Below are 26,042 nucleotides of genomic sequence, written 5' to 3'. Positions count from 1 at the left end.
AGGATGAGATGTCACAGAGGGTCAAGTGGATAGGTTAACGTGCAACAGACGCGTCCTAGGGAGGTCAGATTGGAGCCTAGATAAGCTTAGTAATATGACGTCACAAGGTCATGAGAGACAAAAGAAGTTCAAAGAGAAAATAATGCACGTCAACTTGGTCATAAAAATGCAACTAACATCAAGAGAGGCTGGTGTAGGGAGGCATGCAGGTGGCTGTGAAAACCAGACCAAGACAGAGAGCCAGGAATGAGATATAGTCAGGGACGGACGTGGGTGGGAGAGGCAGCAGGTCAGGTGAGGTCAGTATATAATCAAGGAAGATACATACGTAAGGTCAGTCTTACTCACCATGAGCGTGACCACCAGGACACGGCCGGGCCTGAAGGAGGCCAGGGTCTGCCGCAGGACATAGGCCTCGGAGGGTTTGGAGGTCGGGATGGTTCTGGAGGCCAGGAGGGAACCTCTGGCCTCGTGTAGGGCTGCCACGTGCACACCTCCCTCTGCCACGCTCGCCTCGTGCACCTGCTCACGTATGTTAACGTTTAGAAACCAGAAATGAAAAAAAGATGCTGTTTACCATCGTCTTACAGTATGTACCGTCTATCATTGTACTCTAATGAATTACCAAATCTTTTATTCGTCTACTAATACCACTACTACAATAATGATAATAATGATATTAAGAATAATAATAATGATATACATAATAAATAATAATAATAATCCTATGAGTCAATGGGGAAAATGGACTTACAGGAATATCTTGATCAAGCGCAAAATTGTGATCCTTTCCAATAATAATAAAAATATGTTTCAAATTCAACTTTCAATCACCAACACCACCACCCTCCCCACACCGACATTTTTCGTCACCACCAGATATCATCACCAACCACCAGTCATCACCATCACCACCAGCCTTCACCAACACTACCAACTACCACCCTCACCATCACCAGCCTTCACCAACACTACCATCTACAACCCTCACCACCACCAGCCTTCACCAACACTACCATCTACCACCACCAGTCTTCACCAACACTACCATCTACAACCCTCACCACCACCAGCCTTCACCAACACTACCATCTACCACCACCAGTCTTCACCAACACTACCATCTACCACCACCAGTCTTCACCAACACTACCATCTACCACCCTCACCACCAGCAGCCTTCACCAACACTACCATCTACAACCCTCACCACCACCAGCCTTCACCAACACTACCATCTACCACCACCAGTCTTCACCAACACTACCATCTACAACCCTCACCACCACCAGCCTTCACCAACACTACCATCTACCACCACCAGTCTTCACCAACACTACCATCTACCACCACCAGTCTTCACCAACACTACCATCTACCACCCTCACCACCAGCAGCCTTCACCAACACTACCATCTACCACCCTCACCACCACCAGCCTTCACCAACACTACCATCTACCATCACCAGTCTTCACCAACACTACCATCTACCACCCTCACCACCAGCAGCCTTCACCAAAACTACCATCTACCACCACCAGTCTTCACCAACACTACCATCTACCACCAGCAGCCTTCACCAACACTACCATCTACAACCCTCACCACCACCAGCCTTCACCAACACTACCATCTACCACCACCAGTCTTCACCAACACTACCATCTACCACCCTCACCACCAGCAGCCTTCACCAACACTAACATCTACCACCACCAGTCTTCACCAACACTACCATCTACCACCATTAGTCTTTACCAACACTACCATCTACCACCCTCACCACCACCAGTCTTCACCAACACTACCATCTACCACCATCAGTCTTCACCAACACTACCATCAACCACCCTCACCACCACCAGCCTTCACCAACACTAACATCTACCACCACCAGTCTTCACCAACACTACCATCTACCACCATCACCACCACCAGTCTTCACCAACACTACCATCTACCACCCTCACCACCAGCAGCCTTCACCAACACTACCATCTACCACCCTCACCACCAGCAGCCTTCACCAACACTACCATCTACCACCCTCACCACCAGCAGCCTTCACCAACACTACCATCTACCACCCTCACCACCAGCAGCCTTCACCAACACTAACATCTACCACCCTCACCACCAGCAGCCTTCACCAACACTACCATCTACCACCCTCACCACCAGCAGCCTTCACCAACACTAACATCTACCACCCTCACCACCAGCAGCCTTCACCAACACTACCATCTACCACCCTCACCACCAGCAGCCTTCACCAACACTAACATCTACCACCCTCACCACCAGCAGCCTTCACCAACACTAACATCTACCACCCTCATCATCACCAGGCCTCACCAGATCACTGTTCACAAAGATCTTCAGACTGGACACGTTCAGGTGAACGTCCACTTCCATGATCCTCGCTGGAAACTCTGGAAAAGACGGAGAGTTAACATTGCAGGGGAGGAGGTGGAAGCCAGATTCCACGGTGGAAGTCGTCAAGGAATATGTCAAGGGAAGAAGTGATGATCACAAAATACCTACAAAAATACTTTAATTCTTATAATTTTGAAAACTTAACATACCTATGCGTTTATGTATGATTGTATGTATTCAAGTCAGTTTTTATGAGTATGTACGCTGTTCATGTCGGTTTTATGTGTATGCTTGTATATATATTTTAAAAAGAATGTGTACATTTATGTGTGTGCATCTTTTGTGAGTATATAAGAGTGTATTTGTCTTGTGTATGTTTTACGTGTCTCCATTTTACTGAACATGTATATGTATTTTGCGTACAGGTGTCCTTTGTCTGTGTGCGTTTGTTTGTGAAAATGCTGGGAGTAGTGCATGATTGTCTTCCGTCTGTGTGTGTGTAATAAGAATATAAGAAGTGAGGACACAGCAAGAGGCCCCTGCTAGGTAGTGTGTCCACGTACAACCAACCGCCGGAACCCATAAACACATCATCCAACCTTCGTTTAAACTTACTTAAAGACCCACGTAGCTTCCACTATTGGACTTGGCAGCTGCTGCCTCCATAAATCTACTATCCTATTCCCGAACAAATAGTTACCCACATCCAACCTGAATCTATTCTTCTTAATCTAAAACCATTATTTTCTTGTCCTATCCGGTGACACCATTCTAAGGTTACCTTATTAATGTCATTCACTCATTTCAAAACTTCCATCATATCCCCTCCAGCCCTCATCCTCTTAAGTGAACGTAAATTTAGTCTTTTTAACCTTTCTTTATAAGTGAGGTTTCTAATTCCAGGGATCATTTTGTCATTCGCCTTTGCACTCTCTCTAAACCATATATATATCTCATACATAGTATGGAGCCTAAACTGTACCGCATACCCCATATGTGGTCTCACCAACGCAAGATAAAGTTGCAATAATACATTAGGAGTTTTAATTGTAAGTCCTATTAATGAACCCTAACATCCTATTAGCCTTATTACACATTTTAATACATTGTTGTCGCGGCTTAAGATCCTTGCTCACCAGTACCCCTACATCTCTCACATTCTGTTTTACCAATAATAATATTGTCCAGCCTGTAATCAGTGTTCGTGTATTTACCTACACGAAGTGTTGTGCATTTATCTATGTTGAATTCCACTTTCCATGCATCCACCCATTCTGATAATCTATTTAATTCCCTCTGCAAATTCAGTGAATAGCCCCAATTTTTGTATCATCGGCAAATTTACTTAAGTCGCTGGTTATTCCCATATATATATATATATATATATATATATATATATATATATATATATATATATATATATATATATAATAATAATAATAATAATAAAGCGTCTGGGGTAAACCATGGAAAGCTGTGTAGGTATGTATATTTGCGTGTGTGGACGTATGTATATACATGTGTATGGGGGTGGGTTGGGCCATTTCTTTCGTCTGTTTCCTTGCGCTACCTCGCAAACGCGGGAGACAGCGACAAAGTATAATAAAATAAAATAAATATATATATATATATATATATATATATATATATATATATATATATATATATATATATATATCGAACAAGAGCGGTCCCAAGACTGACCCATGAGGAACACCACTGGTTACATTGCCCCGTCTGATGTAACTCCGATGATGCACAACCTATGTTTTATGTCAGTGGGCCACTACATTATAACCAACCCCAGATGATGCCGTGTCACGGTATTTTTCTAAGCAGACGTTCATGAGGTAGTCTGTCAGGAGCCTTACTTAAGTATAAGTATACAATATCATAACTCTTACCCTGATAACAGTTTCAAATAGTTTATTAATGAAGGAGAGAAGGTTATTGAGACATTACTTCCCTTTCGTAAACCCACGTTGAGAATCTCTAATGAGATCATGATTCTCCAAGTGTTCCCGTATTTTGTCCGCTATAATTCGGGAACACTTGGAGAATCACGATCTCATGGGTGTACGGTGTATACATTTCATGTACAGCTGATTATCCTGACCACGTCATGTATACAGGTTCACGAACACGTCCTTTACCCCAGGAGCGTCGTAACAACAGGAGGAGGAGGAGCAACATGCGCGGGAAGAGGTTGCTCATGGCTGGTGTGACTGGCTGGCGGGATTTTGACGACGTACGTACGTAGCTCTGCTGAGGTTGTTGGCGCTGGAGGCTGGCCGTGATACTAGGTGAGGTTGAGATAGTAGTGTGAGGTTGAGGATGGAGGTGTGGGTTGTGGTTCTAGGGTACTGTGGGGTTTGAGTATGGAGGTGAAGATGTGGGTGGGGTTGATTTAGAATGAGGGGGGATACTGAGTTTGGGGTTGAGGAAGAATATAGGATGTGGAACTGCAGTGGGAGTTGGTCTGGGCGACACATAGGGTTCGTGTGGAGAGAGGCACGGGACTCTACAACCTCACACCGACAGGCAGGGTAACCTTGCTCTCCAAACTCAACCTGTAAACAACAACAACGAAATATTCATGTAAGTTCCAACTCTAAAAAGACAAATACATAGTTGTAACAAACTACGTCTGTAAATCTTAACTGCCCTCAAAAGACGTAAATAAGCTTATAATACAAACATAAAAGAAACATGCATAAGTATTGCACATAATACATAAAGGCAATCACGGATCGCCCTTGGTCAAGCCCGCAAAGCTTCGAATCCTAGTCCGGCAGTTGGTTCACAGTAAACATAGCTGTTCATCCTACCGTGTAGTGTTCCATGATAAATTGGCTGCCTGCCTTACAACAGGGTATATATATATATATTTTATTTTTTTTCATACTATTCGCTATTTCCCGCGATAGCGAGGTAGCGTTAAGAACAGAGGACTGGGCCTTTGAGGGAATATCCTCACCTGGCCCCCTTCTCTGTTCCTTCTTTTGGAAAATTAATATAATATATATATATATATATATATATATATATATATATATATATATATATTATCCCTGGGGATAGGGGAGAAAGAATACTTCCCACGTATTCCCTGCGTGTCGTAGAAGGCGACTAAAAGGGGAGGAAGCGTGGGGCTGGAAATCCTCCCCTCTTTTTTTTTTTTAATTTTCCAAAAGAAGGAACAGAGAAGGGGGCCAGGTGAGGATATTCCCTCAAAGGCCCAGTCCTCTGTTCTTAACGCTATCTCGCTATCGCGGGAAATAGCGAATAGTATGAAAAAAAATAAAATATATATATATATACCCTGTTGTAAGGCAGGCAGCCAATTTATCATGGAACACTACACGGTAGGATGAACAGCTATGTTTACTGTGAACCAACTGCCGGACTAGGATTCGAAGCTTTGCGGGCTTGACCAAGGGCGATCCGTGATTGCCTTTATGTATTATGTGCAATACTTATGCATGTTTCTTTTATGTTTGTATTATAAGCTTATTTACGTCTTTTGAAGGTAGCGCAAGGAAACAGACGAAAGAAATGGCACAACCCACCCCCATACACAATGTACACACACACACACACACGCCCACACACGCAAATATACATACCTATACATCTCAATGTACACATATATATACACACACATACATATATACCAATGCACACAATTCACACTGCCTGCCCCTATTCATTCCCATCGCCACCTCGCCACACATGGAATACCATCCTCTCCCCCCTCATGTGTGCGAGGTAGCACTAGGAAAAGACAACAAAGGCCCCATTCGTTCACACTCAGTCTCCAGCTGTCACGCAATAATGCCCGAAACCACAGCTCCCTTTCCACATCCAGGCCCCACACAACTTTCCATGGTTTACCCCAGACGCTTCACATGCCCTGATTCAATCCACTGACAGCACGTCAACCCCGGTATACCACATCGATCCAATTAACTCTATTCCTTGCCCGCCTTTCACCCTCCTGCATGTTCAGGCCCCGATCACTCAAAATCTTTTTCACTCCATCTTTCCACCTCCAATTTGGTCTCCCACTTCTCCTCGTTCCCTCCACCTCCGACACATATATCCTCTTGGTCAATCTTTCCTCACTCATTCTCTCCATGTGCCCAAACCATTTCAAAACACCCTCTTCTGCTCTCTCAACCACGCTCTTTTTATTTCCACACATCTCTCTTACCCTTACATCACTTACTCGATCAAACCACCTCACACCACACATTGTCCTCAAACATCTCATTTCCAGCACATCCACCCTCCTGCGCACAACTCAATCCACAGCCCACGCCTCGCAACCATACAACATTGTTGGAACCACTATTCCTTCAAACATACCCATTTTTGCTTTCCGAGATAATGTTCTCGACTTGTACAAAGGCAAGGGGGATAAGAGTGAGTGCTCAAATTACAGAGGTATAAGTTTGTTGAGTATTCCTGGTAAATTATATGGGAGGGTATTGATTGAGAGGGTGAAGGCATGTACAGAGCATCAGATTGGGGAAGAGCAGTGTGGTTTCAGAAGTGGTAGAGGATGTGTGGATCAGGTGTTTGCTTTGAAGAATGTATGTGAGAAATACTTAGAAAAGCAAATGGATTTGTATGTAGCATTTAAGGATCTGGAGAAGGCATATGATAGAGTTGATAGAGATGCTCTGTGGAAGGTATTAAGAATATATGGTGTGGGAGGCAAGTTGTTTGAAGCAGTGAAAAGTTTTTATCGAGGATGTAAGGCATGTGTACGTGTAGGAAGAGAGGAAAGTGATTGGTTCTCAGTGAATGTAGGTTTGCGGCAGGGGTGTGTGATGTCTCCATGGTTGTTTAATTTGTTTATGGATGGGGTTGTTAGGGAGGTGAATGCAAGAGTTTTGGAAAGAGGGGCAAGTATGAAGTCTGTTGTGGATGAGAGAGCTTGGGAAGTGAGTCAGTTGTTGTTGGCTGATAATACAGCGCTGGCGGCTGATTCATGTGAGAAACTGCAGAGGCTGGTGACTGAGTTTGGTAAAGTGTGTGAAAAAAGAAAGTTAAGAGTAAATGTGAATAAGAGCAAGGTTATTAGGTACAGTAGGGTTGAGGGTCAAGTCAATTGGGAGGTAAGTTTGAATGGAGAAAAACTGGAGGAAGTGAAGTGTTTTAGATATCTGGGAGTGGATCTGGCAGCGGATGGAACCATGGAAGCGGAAGTGGATCATAGGGTGGGGGAGGGGGCGAAAATCCTGGGAGCCTTGAAGAATGTGTGGAAGTCGAGAATATATATATATATATATATATATATATATATATATATATATATATATATATATATATATATATATATATATAAACACAATTGAGCTCCATAGACGCAAACACAAATTAAACGTAGACATACATATATACATACAGTCGTACACAAGGGTCAGGTCAAATGGCAGGCTATCACATCCAAAGGTCGTACATATGATATAATTGTACTATGTACGGTCGCATCCGTCCCCTCCTTAATATGAAACATGGCAACGCTACTCCGAAGAACAAACCACAGAATCAACGGACGGCTAGCTAGCTACCCTCAACTACCAACAGTGAATTGGGTACCGTTGTACCGTTAGTCCTGACAACCACCAGTCACCGAACCCTATTCTCTTTTACGTACAACGCCAAAGGGTCAGTACTTATAACCCCACATCCTCCCCCACATACTGACTCAAGTAAGGGAAAATGGTTGATTTTGAAGAGTAGAAGGGGGAAAGGGGGTTTAATAATTCTCCTGCCCTACTCCGCTACTGTTGTGGATATGGTGCGCAGTTGTAGTCTCTTCCGTCCATCCCCGCGCAGGTGACCGCGCTCGCCTTGCTGGACCGTACCTCCCCCACAGTTCGTTGTTAAGCCAGTGAGCCCAAGGCATCGTCCATGCCCCAAGCTGGAGGTGTTAAGAACAAGATTACACATCTTAATAATCTGTTCGAAAAGGGCTGAGCGACCAGCCTGTGGGGGAAACGGATACAAACAAACGCAACGACTCTAGTTCATGAGAATCAATAGCATCGCTTTAGCCCGGAAGATGCGGAGGCGATAGCACAGGCTGCTGGTCAACCCTTAGGCCGCCACCCTCACGCCGTCCACTACTCACAGGCCCTCCCCACTTCTCCTATCTCACCTACAGGAGCCACAGTCCGCATTACCGCAGGGTCGCCAGTACCCGGAGGGTGTTGCCATACAAGCGTACTAAGTGTTGTCGTGGACTTACATTTAATCGGTTACTCCCAAGCAAGTGTGATAGTGAAGTGCCATCAATAAATACCTGATCATATAATCATCCAATGAATATAAGGGTTAACAGAGTTTTGGAAAAACAAAATACAACGAGTGCTTGGAAATGTGGCTACCTAAACACTTCCGTTAATTCAAATCAAGGACCTCGTTAGACCAACCGGTTTCTAGGACGTCGATTTTTACTTAGATGCTCCAACCTGTAATTCAAGGCCTTATTCCCTCAAGAATGAAATGAATCTTAGTGCCAAATTACTACTAAATGACATGAAGGTTCAAAGACCAAGGGCTTTATAATACGAGAGAGGAGGGAGTGTGTGGCGTGTTTGTTGACGATATCGAGCCAAGTCAGTCACCATGTGCACCACTGAAGATTCCGTGGCCATTGTCTGTAAGTAGTGGAGGTTACCGTGTGTCGTCAAGTTAGCAGTGCGTGTCTAGTATGGGTGTACTTGTCAAAGTGCCCTAATTAATCAAGTGGTAATTTTCAAAGTGGTTATGCGATGGGTGCCTGAACCAGGATGCCTGCGTCAGAGGGTAATGCGTAATTGATGGCAGCTTCTGTTAAGTGGAAGTGTGTTGCTTGTGTCAGGTGACAATGTGTTAAGTGGTATCAATTTTCACTCTAGGGTTGTTTATGTTTGAACATTTCGCAAGATAGTACCTGTGGTATCTAGCGCTATATGTATCCGAACTTTGTGTCTAATGGTAGGATGCAACGTGTGGTAGTCTGTCACAATAATGGTAGTCTGTGTCCACACTAGTCACCACACCTACTCTCCACACTTGGGCCCCTAATGCTTGACAAATTACTGACGGAAATATTTCATCTGATGTCGACATTCCTTCCTAATTGTGTGTGTGTGTGTGTGTGTGTGTGTGTGTGTGTGTGTGTGTGTACCAACATCAGAATAATACTAACATAATAATAGTAGTCATATAAGAATGGTGTAGTGGAGAAAGCTATTCATAAACATATCCCACAATTTGAAGGACAATATTTGGCCTAACATTTGCCTCTACTAGTCTTTACGACCATTGAGCACGAATGGACGATCCTCAGATGTAATGGCCAGCCCACCATAGCCAGGGGTCGTACCTTCGGACTCAATGTTCGTACCATCGTGTTCAAGGGTCGTACTGTCGTGCTCAAGTGACTGAAAAACCAAAAACATGATCAACAGCTTCAGTTGAGGATAATAATAATAATAATAATAATAATAATAATAATAAAAAAGTGATCCGCTGCCAGAATAGAAAAGGACATAGTACGCTAACAACGTCTTAGACAAAAAACAAAAGCAACAAACACCGCAGTATTCCCGCAATGCCCGTTCGTGCTCCTATGAAGATACATTTGTGATGTGGACTTAATATAAACATATGTAGAGCATGTATATGCCGACCTATGAAGATACATTTGTGATGTGGACTTAATATAAACATATGTAGAGCATGTATATGCCGACCTATGAAGGTACATTTGTGATGTGGAATTAATATAAACATATGTAGAGCATGTATATGCCGACCTATGAAGATACATTTGTGATGTGGACTTAATATAAACATATGTAGAGCATGTATATGCCGACCTATGAAGATACATTTGTGATGTGGACTTAATATAAACATATGTAGAGCATGTATATGCCGACCTATGAAGGTACATTTGTGATGTGGAATTAATATAAACATATGTAGAGCATGTATATGCCGACCTATGAAGATACATTTGTGATGTGGACTTAGTATAAACATATGTAGAGCATGTATATGCCGACCTACGAAGATACATTTGTGATGTGGACTTAGTATAAACATATGTAGAGCATGTATATGCCGACCTATGAAGATACATTGTGATGTGGATACTTAATATAAACATATGTAGAGCATATGTGTATGTGCCGAACTATGTGAGGGAAGATACTGTAAATGGAGACGAATTGGACATTGCTTGCAAAAGTTTCAATAAGACTTTCAAAGCAAGAGAAGGAATATAATGCACCATATCGAACTAGCCGGTCATTTCCCAGACCTAAGGCAAAATGAAGGGAAAGATGTAAATAAGTACCTGTTGTCCAAGACAATAACTCATAAAAAAAATAAAGAATAAATAACCAACACGACTGAGCACGTTACGTAAATTTACGTAGCAAAACAAAAACTTACGTGTCAAAGCAAACGATAACACAAAGCATTTACTGCTGATAAACCGTAAGTTATAGCTATTTTAGAAGCAAAATTGTCATTGTTTTGTCAGTTAATAAATTACCTATGGAAAAGAACGACTTGGGGTGAGATGTTGAAACCATGGCAAAGTTAAATATCTTTTTACCATTTTTACTAGATAATATATGTCTGCAACATATTGAATTACATAAACAAGACTTGCCCAATAATAGAAATAAATCCGCTAAGTTTATTACATAAGCAACACGATGAAAATAGAGGCTTAAGCCACTTACGCTGCTCAGTAAACATTTGTTGTAAAAGTTTTAAATGAAATAACACGGTCTAGATGAGGGATGTCCGACGCTAGCTTGAAAATCTTTGTTGGCCGGTTATAGGCAGGGGAAGTTAACGGTTCCGCTGTAGAACACCATGTTTTGATATCAACATCGTACACTCGGCTTCCAGGAGGAAAATGTGATATACAGAAACACTAAGTTTTACATGTTGGTAATTACAACGTGGGGAAAATCTATTGAATATTGTTGAACTGCTACGAGTTAAATGAGGTAAAGCTTTTTTATAATAACCTGTTATGACCTTCAGCCGTGTACACACAAATACTGACAAAAGGCGAATCAAATTTTAGGATCCAGGATTCACTGGCAAGGCTTTCTTATTTAAGCCAATGAAAACTACTCTTGACTTTCCAAGCCACTGACTGGCGAGTCCTCAACTTGGATATTATGTTTAGTTTTGGTCATACGACAAAAATACACAGATAGAATGGAGAGGCACTACAACAGCGAGCTACAGAGATGATCCCCGGGCTGAGTAACAGTTCCTTTGACAACGCAAAACACAAACTTAGTGGCCTCAAACAACAGGTTAAGATGTGGCATGACAAAGGACTTGATAATCTTGATCCGGAAAGCTACTTACACACTAGAAGAGTCCGGTTACAAATTTAAGGACAACTGATCTAGTTCAACAACACAAAGTATCAACAAGACTGTTAACATAAGGGGCAGTTGAACCAATAACTGCTGCCCAGAGTAACGTTGTGCGTACGTTTAATATCAACTCATGTTTATAATAATGTCCCCTCCAGGTGCTTCTCCGAGAGAGACCCAGAAAGTCTGCTGCTATTTACATTCCTAAGTATGTAAACATACCATCACGCACTGGCGTATACACGTGAAAACTTATGTGGGAACACACACACACACACACACACAAACACACCACCAACCCTGACCAACGGACACTACAGTCGCTGGGCTACACACAAACCACCGCCCATGGACAACACACAAGGAGAAAGACTCTGAGGTATGGAATCAGACCAGCTGCTGCAACGTTAACAATGAATAATTAAATTATTGATCTACAGGTTGACTCTAGCGGACCCCCCCCCCCCCCCAACCCCCAAACACTACCAGCCCCATTAATCAATCCCCCTTTTTCTGTTACTAATGTTCGCAGAGTTTTCCTTTCCTTCTCTTTATTGACTTTCATTCTTATTCCTTCTATCTCTTCCCGTCTCTGCTTCACCACTTACCCCTTCCTTATCATTATATTCACATTATTCTAGTGCATGAAAAAATCAAAAAGCCAATTCGGGTCACAAATATACAATGCAACATTGCAACTTGCCTGGTCTTCAAGTTGTTTCAGGCGAGAAATCATAGATATGAAATGTGTTAGGTGTAAACATGACATGTACATATATTTCTGAAGACGTCATGAATCACCAAGATGTGAGAGAAGACATTCATCTTGCGTGTAATACACAGAATAACAAACAGGTGTTGATCATGTCGGATTTGAAGAATAAGTACAGAAATAAGATGTAAATTTGCGCAAAATGATGGCTGTAGAAGCTAATTATGTTGTCATGACTAGAATACGTAAACAAAATAATATCAAAACTGGTTTTGGTTATGAGATGTGGCAGTTGTGAGCAGAACACGATGTTTTGTGCAGGCAAATATCAACATGATAATTCGGCAGTTGTGATGATGAATCACATGCTAGAAAATACATTAGAATATTTTCATTTTCATATATTGAAATGCATAATCTTCCTGGATATTTAGGAACTTATTTTGGGCAAAAAAGAGACGACCCTTGAGCACGAGATTGTGACGTCATGCCCAAGGGTCGTGCCAACAGTGTATCTAAAAATTAAATATTTTTTCGTTCCAGCTATGGCTAAACCGGTCCGGAAAGGTTACCTTACCAGATATAAGAGTAAGTATTACATCAACTCACTCGTAACCATCATCGCACACAACATTTATTGAATAAAAAAAATCATTAGAAATTTCTTTAAAAGCCGATTACCAGATGTCCATTAAAGACTTGACTTTGATTAGTTTTTCCTTAATTTATCAAATGTGATAATGGAAATAAATATTCTCAACCTTCCCACGATCACTTGTTTTCAAAACTCATTAAGACACGTAATTAAAATGATCTCCCCACAATGAGAACAGTCGCTGGAATTAGCATCATCTCACGAATATGAAATTTATATATATATATATATATATATATATATATATATATATATATATATATATATATATATATATATAAGGGGATAAGAGCGAGTGCTCAAATTAGAGAGGTATAAGTTTGTTGAGTATTCCTTGTAAATTATATGGGAGGGTATTGATTGAGAGGGTGAAGGCATGTACAGAGCATCAGATTGGGAAGAGCAGTGTGGTTTCTGAAGATGGTAGAGGATTGGTGATCAGGTGTTTGCTTTGAAGAATGTATGTGAGAATACTTAGAAAAAAATAAAAAAAAAAAAAACATATATATATATATAGATATATATATATATAGATATATATATATATAGATATATATATATATAGATATATATATATATAGATATATATATATATAGATATATATATATATAATATATAAGTGTGTGTGTGTGTTGGAAAAGATCACAGTTTTGCGCGTGATCATGATATTCCTATGAGTCCACGTGTTTCATTTTCCCCGTGGACTCATAGGAATATATATATATATTATATATATATATTTTTTTTTTTTCGTTCCAGCTATGGCTAAACCCGGTCCGGAAAGGTTACCTTACCAGATATAAGAGTAAGTATTACATCAACTCACTCGTAACCATCATCGCACACAACATTTTATTGAATAAAAAAAATCATTAGAAATTTCTTTAAAAGCCGATTACCAGATGTCCATTAAAGACTTGACTTTGATTAGTTTTTCCTTAATTTATCAAATGTGATAATGGAAATAAATATTCTCAACCTTCCCACGATCACTTGTTTTCAAAACTCATTAAGACACGTAATTAAAATGATCTCCCCACAATGAGAACAGTCGCTGGAATTAGCATCATCTCACGAATATGAAATTTATATATATATATAATATATATATAATATATAAGTGTGTGTGTGTGTTGGAAAAGATCACAGTTTTGCGCGTGATCATGATATTCCTATGAGTCCACGTGTTTCATTTTCCCCGTGGACTCATAGGAATATATATATATATAAATATATATATATATATGTGTGTGTGTGGGCGTTTATGTATATACATGAGTATGTGGGTGGGTTGGGCCATTCTTTCGTCTGTTTCCTTGCGCTACCTCGCAAACGCGGGAGACAGCGACAAAGTATATAATATATATATAATATAAGTGTGTGTGTGTGTTGGAAAAGATCACAGTTTTGCGCGTGATCAAGTATATTCCTATGAGTCCACGTGTTTCATTTTCCCCGTGGACTCATAGGAATATATATATATATATATGTGTGTGTGTGGGCGTTTATGTATATACATGAGTATGTGGGTGGGTTGGGCCATTTCTTTCGTCTGTTTCCTTGCGCTACCTCGCAAACGCGGGAGACAGCGGCAAAAAAAAAAAAAACAAAAAAAAAAAAAAAAAAAAAAAAAAAAACATAATATATATATATATATATATAATATTATATATATATATATATATATAATATTATACATGGAAAGGATCACGATTTTGCGCGTGATCAAGTATATTCCTATGAGTCCACGAGGACAACGCTCGTTGACTGTCTTGGACAATCGCGTGTTTACCAAATGGCGTCTTAGCTTTGTCTCTTCGTTGTATAACAACTGACTTATATTTCTCTCTTGTGTCTCCCCTGTCGATGTGATTATTACACGTGGATTCATAGGAATATATATATATATATATATATATATATATATATATATATTTTTTTTTTTTTTTTTTCATACTTTGTCGCTGTCTCCCGCGTTTGCGAGGTAGCGCAAGGAAACAGACGAAAGAAATGGCCCAACCCCCCCCCCCCCCATACACATGTACATACGTCCACACACGCAAATATACATACCTACACAGCCTTCCATGGTTTACCCTAGACGCTTCACATGCCTTGATTCAATCCACTGACAGCACGTCAACCCCTGTATACCACATCGCTCCAATTCACTCTATTCCTTGCCCTCCTTTCACCCTCCTGCATGTTCAGGCCCCGATCACACAAAATCTTTTTCACTCCATCTTTCCACCTCCAATTTGGTCTCCCTCTTCTCCTCGTTCCCTCCACCTCCGACACATATATCCTCTTGGTCAATCTTTCCTCACTCATTCTCTCCATGTGCCCAAACCATTTCAAAACACCCTCTTCTGCTCTCTCAACCACGCTCTTTTTATTTCCACACATCTCTCTTACCCTTACGTTACTTACTCGATCAAACCACCTCACACCACACATTGTCCTCAAACATTTCATTTCCAGCACATCCATCCTCCTGCGCACATCTCTATCCATAGCCCACGCCTCGCAACCATACAACATTGTTGGAACCACTATTCCTTCAAACATACCCATTTTTGCTTTCCGAGATAATGTTCTCGACTTCCACACATTTTTCAAGGCTCCCAAAATATATATATATATTACAATAAAGTGTATATGAACGCGCACCTTCATAGAACATACAAACCTCCAACAGCCAGGATCGAACCTGGGACCTCTTGTGCAAGAGGCAGGCATGCTAAACGCTAGGCTAAGGGACTGTATAATATGTTCTATGAAGGTGCGCGTTCATATACACTTTATTCGTATTCATATAACTCCGCGTTGTACAGTTAGGTTCGGTAAAACGCTATCAGCTGGCTATGTGTTCTGTTCGGAAACAACCGGTAGACCCCATTGCTCACCATTGTGAGACGAAGGGTATTCGAGTAGTTAGTATTTCGAATAGTTATTTCATATCATACAGTCCCTTAGCCTAGCGGTTAGCATGCCTGCCTCTTGCACAAGGGGTCCCAGGTTCGATCCTGGCTGTTGGAGGTTTGTATGATATATATATATATATATATATATATGTGTGTGTGTGTGTTGGAAAAGATCACAGTTTTGCGCGTGATCATGATATTCCTATGAGTCCACGTGTTTCATTTTCCCCGTGGACTCATAGGAATATATATATATATATATATATATATATATATATATATATATATATATATATATATATATATATTCATGTTCATTATACTTTGTCGCTGTCTCTCGCTTTAGCGAGGTAGCGCAAGGAAACAGACGAAAGAATGGCCCAACCCACCCACATCACATGTATGTACATAAACGTCCACACACGCACACATACATACCTATACATCTCAACGTATACATATATATATATACACACACAGACATATACATATGTCCACATGCACATAATTCATACTGTCTGCCCGTATTCATTCCCGTCACCACCCCCCAACACACGAAATAACAACCCCCTCCCCCCGCATGTGCGCAAGGTGGCACTAGGAAAGGACAACAAAGGCCACATTCGTTCAAACTCAGTCTCTAGCTGTCATGTATAATGCACCGAAACCACAGCTTCCTTTCCACATCCAGGCCCTACAAAACTTCCCATGGTTTACCCCAGACGCTTTATATGCCCTGATTCAATCCACTGACAGCACGTCGACCCCGGTATACCACATCGTTCCAATTCACTCTATTCCTTGCATGCCTTTCACCCTCCTGCATGTTCAGGCCCAGATCCCTCAAAATCTTTTTCACTATCTTTCCACCTCCAATTTGGTCTCCCACTTATCGTTCCCTCCACCTCTGACACACATATCCTCTTTGTCAAATTTTCCTAACTCATTCTCTCCATGTGACCAAACAATTTCAAAACACCCTCTTCTGCTCTCTCAACCGCACTCGTTTTATTACCACACATCTCTCTTACCTTTTCATTACTTACTCGATCAAACCACCTCACACCACATATTGTCCTCAAACATCTCATTTCCAGCACATCCACCCTCTTCTGCACAACTATCTATAGCCCACACCTCGCAACCATATTACATTGTTGGAACCACTATTGTGCGGAGGAGGGTGGATGCGTTGGAAATGAGATGTTTGAGGACAATATGTGGTGTGAGGTAGTTTGATCGAGTAAGTAATGAAAAGGTAAGAGAGATGTGTGGTAATAAAACGAGTGTGGATGAGAGAGCAGAAGGGAGTATATTGAAATGGTTTGGTCACATGGAGAGAATGAGTGAGGAAAGATTGACAAAGAGGATATATGTGTCAGAGGTGGAGGGAACAAGAAGTGAGAGACCAAATTGGAGGTGGAAGGATGGAGTGAAAAAGATTTTGAGTGATCGGGGCCTGAACATACAGGAGGGTGAAAGGCGTGCAAGGAATAGAGTGAATTGGAACGATGTGGTATACCGGGGTCGACATGCTGTCAATGGATTGAACCAGGGCATGTGAAGCGTCTTGGGTAAACCATGGAAAGTTTTGTGGGGCCTGGATGTGGAAAGGGAGCTGTGGTTTCGGTGCATTACACATGACAGATAGAGAGTGAGTGTGAACGAATGTGGCCTTTGATGTCTTTTCGTAGCGCTACCTCTTGCGCACGTGGGGGAAGGGAGGGTGTCATTTCATGTGTGGTGTGGTGGCGGCGAGAATGGATGAAGGCAGCATGTATGAATATGTACATGTGGATATATGTACAAGTCTGTGCATGTATATGTATGTATACGTTGAAATGTATAGGTATGTATATGTGTGTGTGTGGGCGTTTATGTATATACATGAGTATGTGGGTGGGTTGGGCCATTCTTTCGTCTGTTTCCTTGCACTACCTCGCTAACGCGGGAGACAGCGACAAAGTATATAATATATATATATATATATATATATATATATATATATATATATATATATATATATATATATATATCCCTGGGGATAGGGGAGAAAGAATACTTCCCACGTATTCCCTGCGTGTCGTAGAAGGCGACTAAAAGGGAAGGGAGCGAGGGGCTGGAAATCCTCCCCCTCTCGTTTTTTTTTTTTATTTTTTTAATTTTCCAAAAGAAGGAACAGAGAAGGGGGCCAAGTGAGGATGTTCCCTCAAAGGTCCAGTCCTCTGTTCTCAACGCTACCTCGCTAACGCGGGGAATGGCGAATAGTATGAAAAAAATAATATATATATATATATATATATATATATATATATATATATATATATATATATATATATATGTATACCGTAGGAGTTTGTTCAATCGTTGGCACTCATAACTGATTGTTAAATCTGCTAACTGTGATGTGTTGACAACCTAATATTAACATACCTCTTAATTCTAACTTCATTTATTAGAGTATCCTAACTTGATTGCAACTGCAAGGGTCTACTAACTCAACTTCAAAGATCCCTAACTTTAATCCAATTCAATATAAACCACCTTAACACTACCCTTATATAGTGCACCCTTCCCCCCAATCGCCCTAACTCTTGACGTCATATACTGGCGAGCCAGCCGGTAACTGTGACGTCACTCGTTACAGAGAGGTTCCTGGGCAGCAACTGGAGGGAGGAATGGCTTGTCCTGCACGAGGACTCCGCCCTCGAGTGGTACAAGGAACATGACGAGACGGAGCTCCTCGGGGGCATCATGCTCAAGGTCAGGGTCCGAGCATGTTCAAAGGTCACAGTAGGTCAAACATGAGGGGGGGGGGAGGTCAAAGGAAACTGAAAGGCCAGGGAGGTCAAAAGGGGGGTAGAGAAAATCAAAAGGTCAATGGAGATCAGAGTTCAAGGACTGTTAATGAACAAAAAGATCAAGGTAGTCACGTGTCACAGGTACAAAAAGTCAGTCAAAAATTCAGTAATTAAATTTCTTAACATCGGGATCATGGCAGATCAAGTATCAAGGTCAGAAGAGGTTAAGGTAGTTCCCTTTAGACTTGTGGAATCTGGGAAAAAATACAGTTAGAAAATAAGGTGAGCAAGTCATACATCAAATTTCAAACATCATGAGGAGGAGGAGGTCAAGCATGCATGGAAGGGTAAGTTGTCAAGTTGTGGTGGCAGGTCAAACACTGAGAGCTAGACTTACAAAACATCAAACGTGAGAGAAACTTACATCAGTAAAGTGGCCTCCATCATGCACAGAACAGTCAAATATCAAATGACCAAAGCAGGTCAAACATCAGGGTCCAGGTTCAAGTATCAAAAGTGCTGTACAAGTCAAACGTAAAGGTGAAAGAAGATGAACATCTCCAGGAGTATTCAAAGCCCTGAGGCACTGACCTGCTCCTTCACCCAACTCTCATACCGCATGACCTACACGCACCCACAAATATATCCACCTCCCGTCTTATCTTCGTTAGATGAGTCCTTCTTTTTCTGGCCCCAGAACGCGCCGGAGATGATCGCTGCGGGGCCATACGCCTGTTACGTCCCGGGCCGACCTGACGTGCCCAAGGGCACTGACCCTAATAGCCTCATGGTCTTCGGCAATAAGACTAAGGACAAGATCCACTGGTTCATCAGCAAGAACACTGATGACCTCACGTACGTACTGTGTGTGTGGGGGGGGGGGGGGGGGGGGCTTACTGAGAAGGAACAAAAGAATAACAGGCCAGTGAGGCGGGTCATACTGGGAGAACAAGTGGAATGAGACGTATGTCAGTGGAATGGGTGTAAAGTGGGTAAATGGGACGGTTCTTAGCGAAAGAGGGAACCAACCAGTGGGATGAGTGTCAGCGGGAGAGAAACCATTACGACGGGTCTCAGTCAAAAGGATAACAGTACATAACTCGGCCTTTTGGTCAAGATCAAAGTGCAGTATATCTCAGGGACACCGCAAGTGAGGTACTCATTTCTCATGCTAGATGAGGCACTGTATGTCTGCACACCTGTGTGTATGAGGCGAGGCCACATACTTGGAGTTTACATGTGTAAAAAGGGATGGGTATATATACATGGGAGAGGAATGTGATGATTTTGAGAGGAAAGGTTAGCAGACGAGACATAAAAGAACATTTATAAAGTTCCTGTGTTTCCATCAAAGTTATCAGTTTAAAGCTGCACAAGGACACTGCCACAAGTGCTTAGGGGTTTATGTACGTAAGAGGCAGTCAAGTGTGTTTAGAGAGAGAGAGAGAGAGAGAGAGAGAGAGAGAGAGAGAGAGAGCTAGTTAGCTTTGGTGAAAGTGTTACCACAGACTGCCTGATTAATTATCCATGAAGACACCCCCAGCCTCCTAAACATAGTATTATCTTGCTCCCTGAGGTCCAGAAAAACTGTAAATGCCTTTCTCTTCCTCAAGCAGCCAGTGGATGACGGCCATAAGTAACACGGTAAGGATCCCTTCTGTTTCTGGTGTTGCTGTTACTTAAAATCATTATCCAATGGTAACTACCATTTTGTCTTGTGCGTGGAGGGAGTTGTACACTCGTGGGAGCTGTTAGTAGTCTCACTAATATTCTTTCCTATCAACTGTGTCGTTAATCTTTTGCTTAGGTCAGTTAATGTCACCGTTACTAGTTACATTATCATTGTTGCATGTGCAACGGATATTTTTGCCAGTGTTACTCTCCTCACTACCGTTAACTGTTCCCTTAAGTGATCTCTCTCTCCCCGTTAACAGCTGCCTCCACCACCAGAGGCACCAAAGCCTCCGGTAGAGAGTGATCACAGAGGAGAACCACCCCCCTATGCCCCACAAGCACCAACAGCCCCTCCACAACCACCGACCAGTAAGTATAATCATGTCTTTCTGTCTATTCATCTTAACCCCCCGAGACCACAAGTACGTAGCATAAGAATGATGGTACGACCCTACAGTATAGTCATCTATATGTCTTTCTGTCTATTCATCTTAACCCCCTGAGACCACAAGTACATAACATAAGAATGATTGTACGACCCTACGGTATAAAGCCAAGTCGTACCGTCGTGCTTAAGGGTTGAACCGTCGTGCTCAATTAATTTCAATAAAGCACAGGATCTGTCGTTCATCCTAAAACGTATGTTGTGTCTACAGAAAAAATAACGTGTTAAATACCGCCATGATCCTCTTTCAGATAACCAAAGTGGAGGATATCCAAGAGGTGGAGGAGGAGGGTACGGCAGTGGAGGAGGAGGGTACGGCGGTGGAGGAGGAGGGTACGGCGGTAGAGGGAGAGGGTACGGCGGCGGTGGCACAAACACAGTCATCATGGATCGTCGCGACAATGGTGTCGGCGACTTCGCCTCCGGAATGATGATGGGGGCGGCCCTCTCTGGCTGGGGCTACGGCGGCTGGGGGTTCGGCATGGGCTTTGGGGTGCCCATGCACGCCGCCGGCTTCGGATACTACGGCGGGGGTTTCAACAATCAGGTGGGCAGCAAGAGAGGTATCAGTCCTCACGGGTGGGTTCCCGAAATCTGGATTCCTTTGCCTTCAGCCTACATAGTTAACAGAAATTATCAAGTCCAACTTTATTAATCAACTGATCTACAAAATCTTCATAAGCCAATAAAAAAAGGTTTTATATTCTTTTATCTTTTCACTTATTTTCAAGTATCTAAAAATACCACTACAACAAAAGCCCCCTCTTTTTTTTCATTATTTCCTTGTTCATCTCCAACAGTCTCAGGCAAGTTGGCGTGGGTAAGGGTTCTGTTAATAACATTAGTCACCCCACTTTTATCAAAGAAAATGTTCCTCTACAAATTTAAATGTTCGTAGAGGATGTGATCCCATAGGGAGATGGATCAGGAGAAACTAAACTAATATAAACCTACGAAAAGAACGGTTGCTAATTATCAACGACATGGACACACTATTTCTAGTTACTAAAATGTAACGAAAATTGTACTAGTAGATTCCCTTCAATGTGTAGGGTTGATACAGTGTGTAGGATTTTTGGTGTAGAAATTCAAATTTTCCTAAAGTAGACAAAGCTTTGAAGAGGGAAATTATTGGGCGAAAATAGTGGACCTCAACAGTTGAGTGCACTCGTTACACTTTCGTTGAAATTTAGCAAACTTTTAATGAACTGGAGGGACGCTTATGGTATCCCGACGCCAGTTTCTAATGCCCTTACGAAAGTTTTATTTGGTTTGTATGTAGATACACAAAGCAAATAAAGCTGTAATAAAAGAAAAATTACCTCTAGAGTGTAGAAATATCTATTTTCTGTTATTCATTTACTATTTATGCATGACAGTGAATGCCGCCATGCGTCGTAAAGTCTGAATCAGACAAAATCTCATTTTCCAAATATGTTAAGTGGATTCAAATGTTAAAAAGATTTAGGGTTCGAGTTAGTGCTTACGAGATCAGTTCCACACAGAGGTACACTCCTATACATCTGTAGACATCTAACTCACTGTTTATATTCCAAGCCAAACGAATCATGGCAGAGATAAGTCAAGTATAAGTTTTCATAACGATGAAATTTTCTTTATAATAGTACCCGCTACACAAGTCAAAGCATTATATAAATGGCATTTTACATAACATTATTATATAATCTCAGATTCTCCCTCTTCCTACCACTATCAACTTAACGAAATATTGGCTTTAGGAGTGAAAAAAAGGAGAATGCTACCCCATATCACTATTTATAATGACAACAACGTTTCCAAAAGAGATCGTAATTCTTGATAAGTATTTGCTTTTCTTGACTTACTTTTCCGTTATGAATTTTTGAGAACATTAAAATCGTTAAATGTAGTACAAGTATCTTAAAAGCCTCGCCATCAAGTAACCTGTGTACCTTGCAGGAGACAAACATCACCAATAACTACTACAACAACAACGCGAATGACCCTGGGGGTGGTGACCTCGGGGGAGCCCAGCCGGAGCCCGTGGAACCCGGGGGAGCCCAACCGGACCCCAGGGGACTGGAACCCGAGGCAGAGATGATCCCAGATGGCATAGACCCTGGCCTGCTGGACGAGGGCGAGATGGACATGGCCGGGATGGACATGGGAGAAGCCTTCGAGATGGGCGACATGACATGGGAGGAGAGTTTGACATGGGATATCTAAATGTGTGTGGATGAGAAAAAAGGAGAGATAGGTAGTATGTTTGAGGAAAGGAACCTGGATGTTTTGGCTCTGAGTGAAACGAAGCTCAAGGGTAAAGGGGAAGAGTGGTTTGGGAATGTTTTGGGAGTAAAGTCAGGGGTTAGTGAGAGGACAAGAGCAAAGGAAGGAGTAGCACTACTGAAGCAGGAGTTGTGGGAGTATGTGGTAGAGTGTAAAAAAGTAAACGCTAGATTGATATGGGTAAAACTGAAAGTGGATGGAGAGAGAATGGGTGATTATTGGTGTCTATGCACCTGGGCATGAGAAGAAAGATAATGAGGCAAGTGTTTTGGGAGCAGCTGAGTGAGTGTGTTAGCAGCTTTGATGCACGAGACCGGGTTATAGTGATGGGTGATTTGAATGCAAAGGTGAGTAAGGTAGAAGTTGAGGGTATAACTGATTTACATGGGGTGTTCAGTGTTGTAAATGAAAATGGTGAAGAGCTTGTAGATTTGTGTGCTGAAAAAGGACTGGTGATTGGGAGTACCTGGTTTAAAAAGAGATATATACATAAGTATACGTATGTAAGTAGCAGAGATGGCCAGAGAGCGTTATTGGATTACGTGTTAATTGATAGGCGCGTGAAAGAGAGATTTTTGGATGTTAATGTGCTGAAAGGGGCAACTGGAGGGATGTCTGATCATTATCTTGTGGAGGCGAAGATATGTAGAGGTTTTCAAAAAAGAAGAGAGAATGGGGTGAAGAGAGTGGTAAAAGTAAGTGAGCTTGGAATAGGAGACTTTTGTGAGGAGGTACCAGGAGAGATTGAGTGCAGAATGGAAAAAGGTGAGAGCAAATGACGTAAGGGGAGAGGGGGACGAATGGGATGTATTTAGGGAAGCAGTGATGGCTTGCGCAAAAGATGCCTGTGGCATGAGAAAGGTGGGAGGTGGGCAGATCAGAAAAGGTAGTGAGTGGCGGGATGAAGAAGTAAGATTGTTAGTGAAAGAGAAGAGAGAGGCATTTGGACGATTTTTGCAGGAAAATAGTGCAAACGACTGGGAGGTGTAAAAAAGAAAAAAAAAAAAAAAAGAGGCAAAAGATCAGGAGAAAGGTGCAAGAGGTGAAAAAGAGAGCAAATGAGAGTTGGGGTGAGTGTATCATTATATTTTATGGAGAAAAGACGTTTTGGTAGGAGGTAAATAAAGTGCGTAAGAGAAGGGAAAAAATGGGAACATCGGTGAAGGGGGCAAATGGGGAGGTAAAAACAAGTAGTGGTGAAGTGAGAGGGAGATGGAGTAAATATTTTGAAGGTTTGCTGAACGTGTTTGATGATAGAGAGGCAGATATAGGGTGTTTTGATCGAGGTGATGTGCGAAGTCAGAGGGTCAGGGAGAATGATTTGGTAAAGAGAAGAGGTATTGAAAGCTTTGCGGAAGATGAAAGCCGGCAAGGCAGCGGGTTTGGATGGTATTGTTGTGAAATTTATCAAAAAAGGGGGCGACTGTGTTGTTGACTGGTTGGTGAGGATATTCACTGTATGTATAGTTCATGGTGAAGTGCCTGAGGATTGGCGGAATGCATGCATGGTGCCATTGTACAAAGGCAAAGGGGATAAAGGCGAGTGTTCAAATTACAGAGGTGTAAGTTTGTTGAGTATTTCTGGGAAATTATATGGATGGGTATTGATTGAGAGGGTGAAGGCATGTACAGAGCATCAGATTGGGGAAGAGCAGTGTGGTTTCAGAAGAGGTCGGGGATGTGGATCAGGTGTTTGCTTTGAAGAATGTATGCGAGAAATACTTAAAAAAAACAGATGGATTTGTATGTAGCATTTATGGATCTGGAGAAGTCATATGATATAGTTGATAGAGATGCTCTGTAGAAGGTATTAAGAATATAAGGTGTGGGAGGCAAGTTTTTATCGAGGATGTAAGGCATGTGCACGAGTAGGAAGAGAGGAAAGTGATTCGTTCCCAGTGAATGTAGGTTTGCGGCAGGGGTGCGTGATGTCTCCATGGTTGTTTAATTTGTTTATGGTTGCGGTTGTTAGGAAGGTGAATGCAAAAGTTTTGATGAGAGGGGCAAGTATGCAGTCTGTTGTGGATGAGACGGCTTGAGAAGTGAGTCAGTTGTTGTTCGCCGATGATAAAGCGCTGGTGGCTGATTTGGATGAGAAACTGCAGAAGCTGGTGACTGAGTTTGGTAAAGTGTGTGTGAAAGAAGGCTGAGAGTAAATGTGAATAAGAGCAAGGTCATTAGGTTCAGTAGGGTTGAGGGATAAGTCAATTGAGAGGTAGGTTTGAATGGAGAAAAACTGGAGTAAGTGAAGTGTTTTAGATATCTAGGAGTGGATTTAATAGGGGATGGAACCATGGAAGTGGAAGAGAGTCACGGGGGGGGGGGGGGTGTCTGGGAGCGTTGAAGTGTGCGTGGAAGTCGAGAACGTTATCTCGGAGAGCAAAAATGGGTATGTATGAAGGAATAGTGGTTCCAAAAATGTTATATGGTTGTGAGGCATGGGCTATAGGTAGGGTTGTGTGGAGAAGGGTGGATGTGTTGGAAATGAGATGTTTGAGGACAATATGTGGTGTGAGGTGGTTTGATCGAGTAAGTAATGAGAGGGTAAGAGAAATGTGTGGTAATAAAAAAAAGTGTTGTTGAGAGAGCAGAAGAGAGTGTATTGAAATGGTCTGGTCGCATGGAGAGAATGAGTGAGGAAAGATTGACGAAGAGGATATATGTGTCAGAGGTGGAGGGAACGAGAAGTGGGAGACCAAAGTGGAGGTGGAAGGATGGAGTGAAAAAGATTTTGAGCGGGCCTGAACATACAGGAGGGTGAATGGCGTGCAAGGAAT

The 26,042-nt window shown here is 42.0% G+C and overlaps 2 protein-coding genes across 2 annotated transcripts in view; one reads left to right on the top strand and one right to left on the bottom strand.

Annotated features, from left to right (window-relative positions):
- Positions 1 to 26,042, bottom strand: part of crp (transcription factor cropped) — a 93,895-nt gene that overhangs the window by 64,346 nt on the left and 3,507 nt on the right. The window contains exons 2-4 of the mRNA XM_071680161.1: positions 4,532 to 4,948; positions 2,358 to 2,434; positions 349 to 522 (exon numbers count right to left, since the gene is read on the bottom strand). Of these exons, the coding sequence (XP_071536262.1) occupies positions 349 to 522; positions 2,358 to 2,434; positions 4,532 to 4,592 (312 nt within the window). The 5' untranslated portion in view covers positions 4,593 to 4,948. The remainder of the gene's footprint in view (positions 1 to 348; positions 523 to 2,357; positions 2,435 to 4,531; positions 4,949 to 26,042) is intronic.
- Positions 8,229 to 25,882, top strand: LOC139758632 (uncharacterized). The gene is given in 9 exon segments (XM_071680147.1): positions 8,229 to 9,051; positions 13,044 to 13,088; positions 18,728 to 18,843; positions 19,579 to 19,736; positions 20,498 to 20,525; positions 20,816 to 20,924; positions 21,252 to 21,547; positions 22,939 to 23,164; positions 23,167 to 25,882. Coding segments are annotated over 9 exon segments (1,065 nt in total). The 5' UTR covers positions 8,229 to 9,017; the 3' UTR covers positions 23,220 to 25,882.

This window comes from Panulirus ornatus, chromosome 31 (assembly GCF_036320965.1).
Source record: "Panulirus ornatus isolate Po-2019 chromosome 31, ASM3632096v1, whole genome shotgun sequence".
Taxonomy (NCBI): domain Eukaryota; kingdom Metazoa; phylum Arthropoda; class Malacostraca; order Decapoda; family Palinuridae; genus Panulirus; species Panulirus ornatus.
The sequence above is the reverse complement of the archived record's forward strand: the minus strand, read 5'-3'. Positions and strand labels throughout refer to the sequence as shown.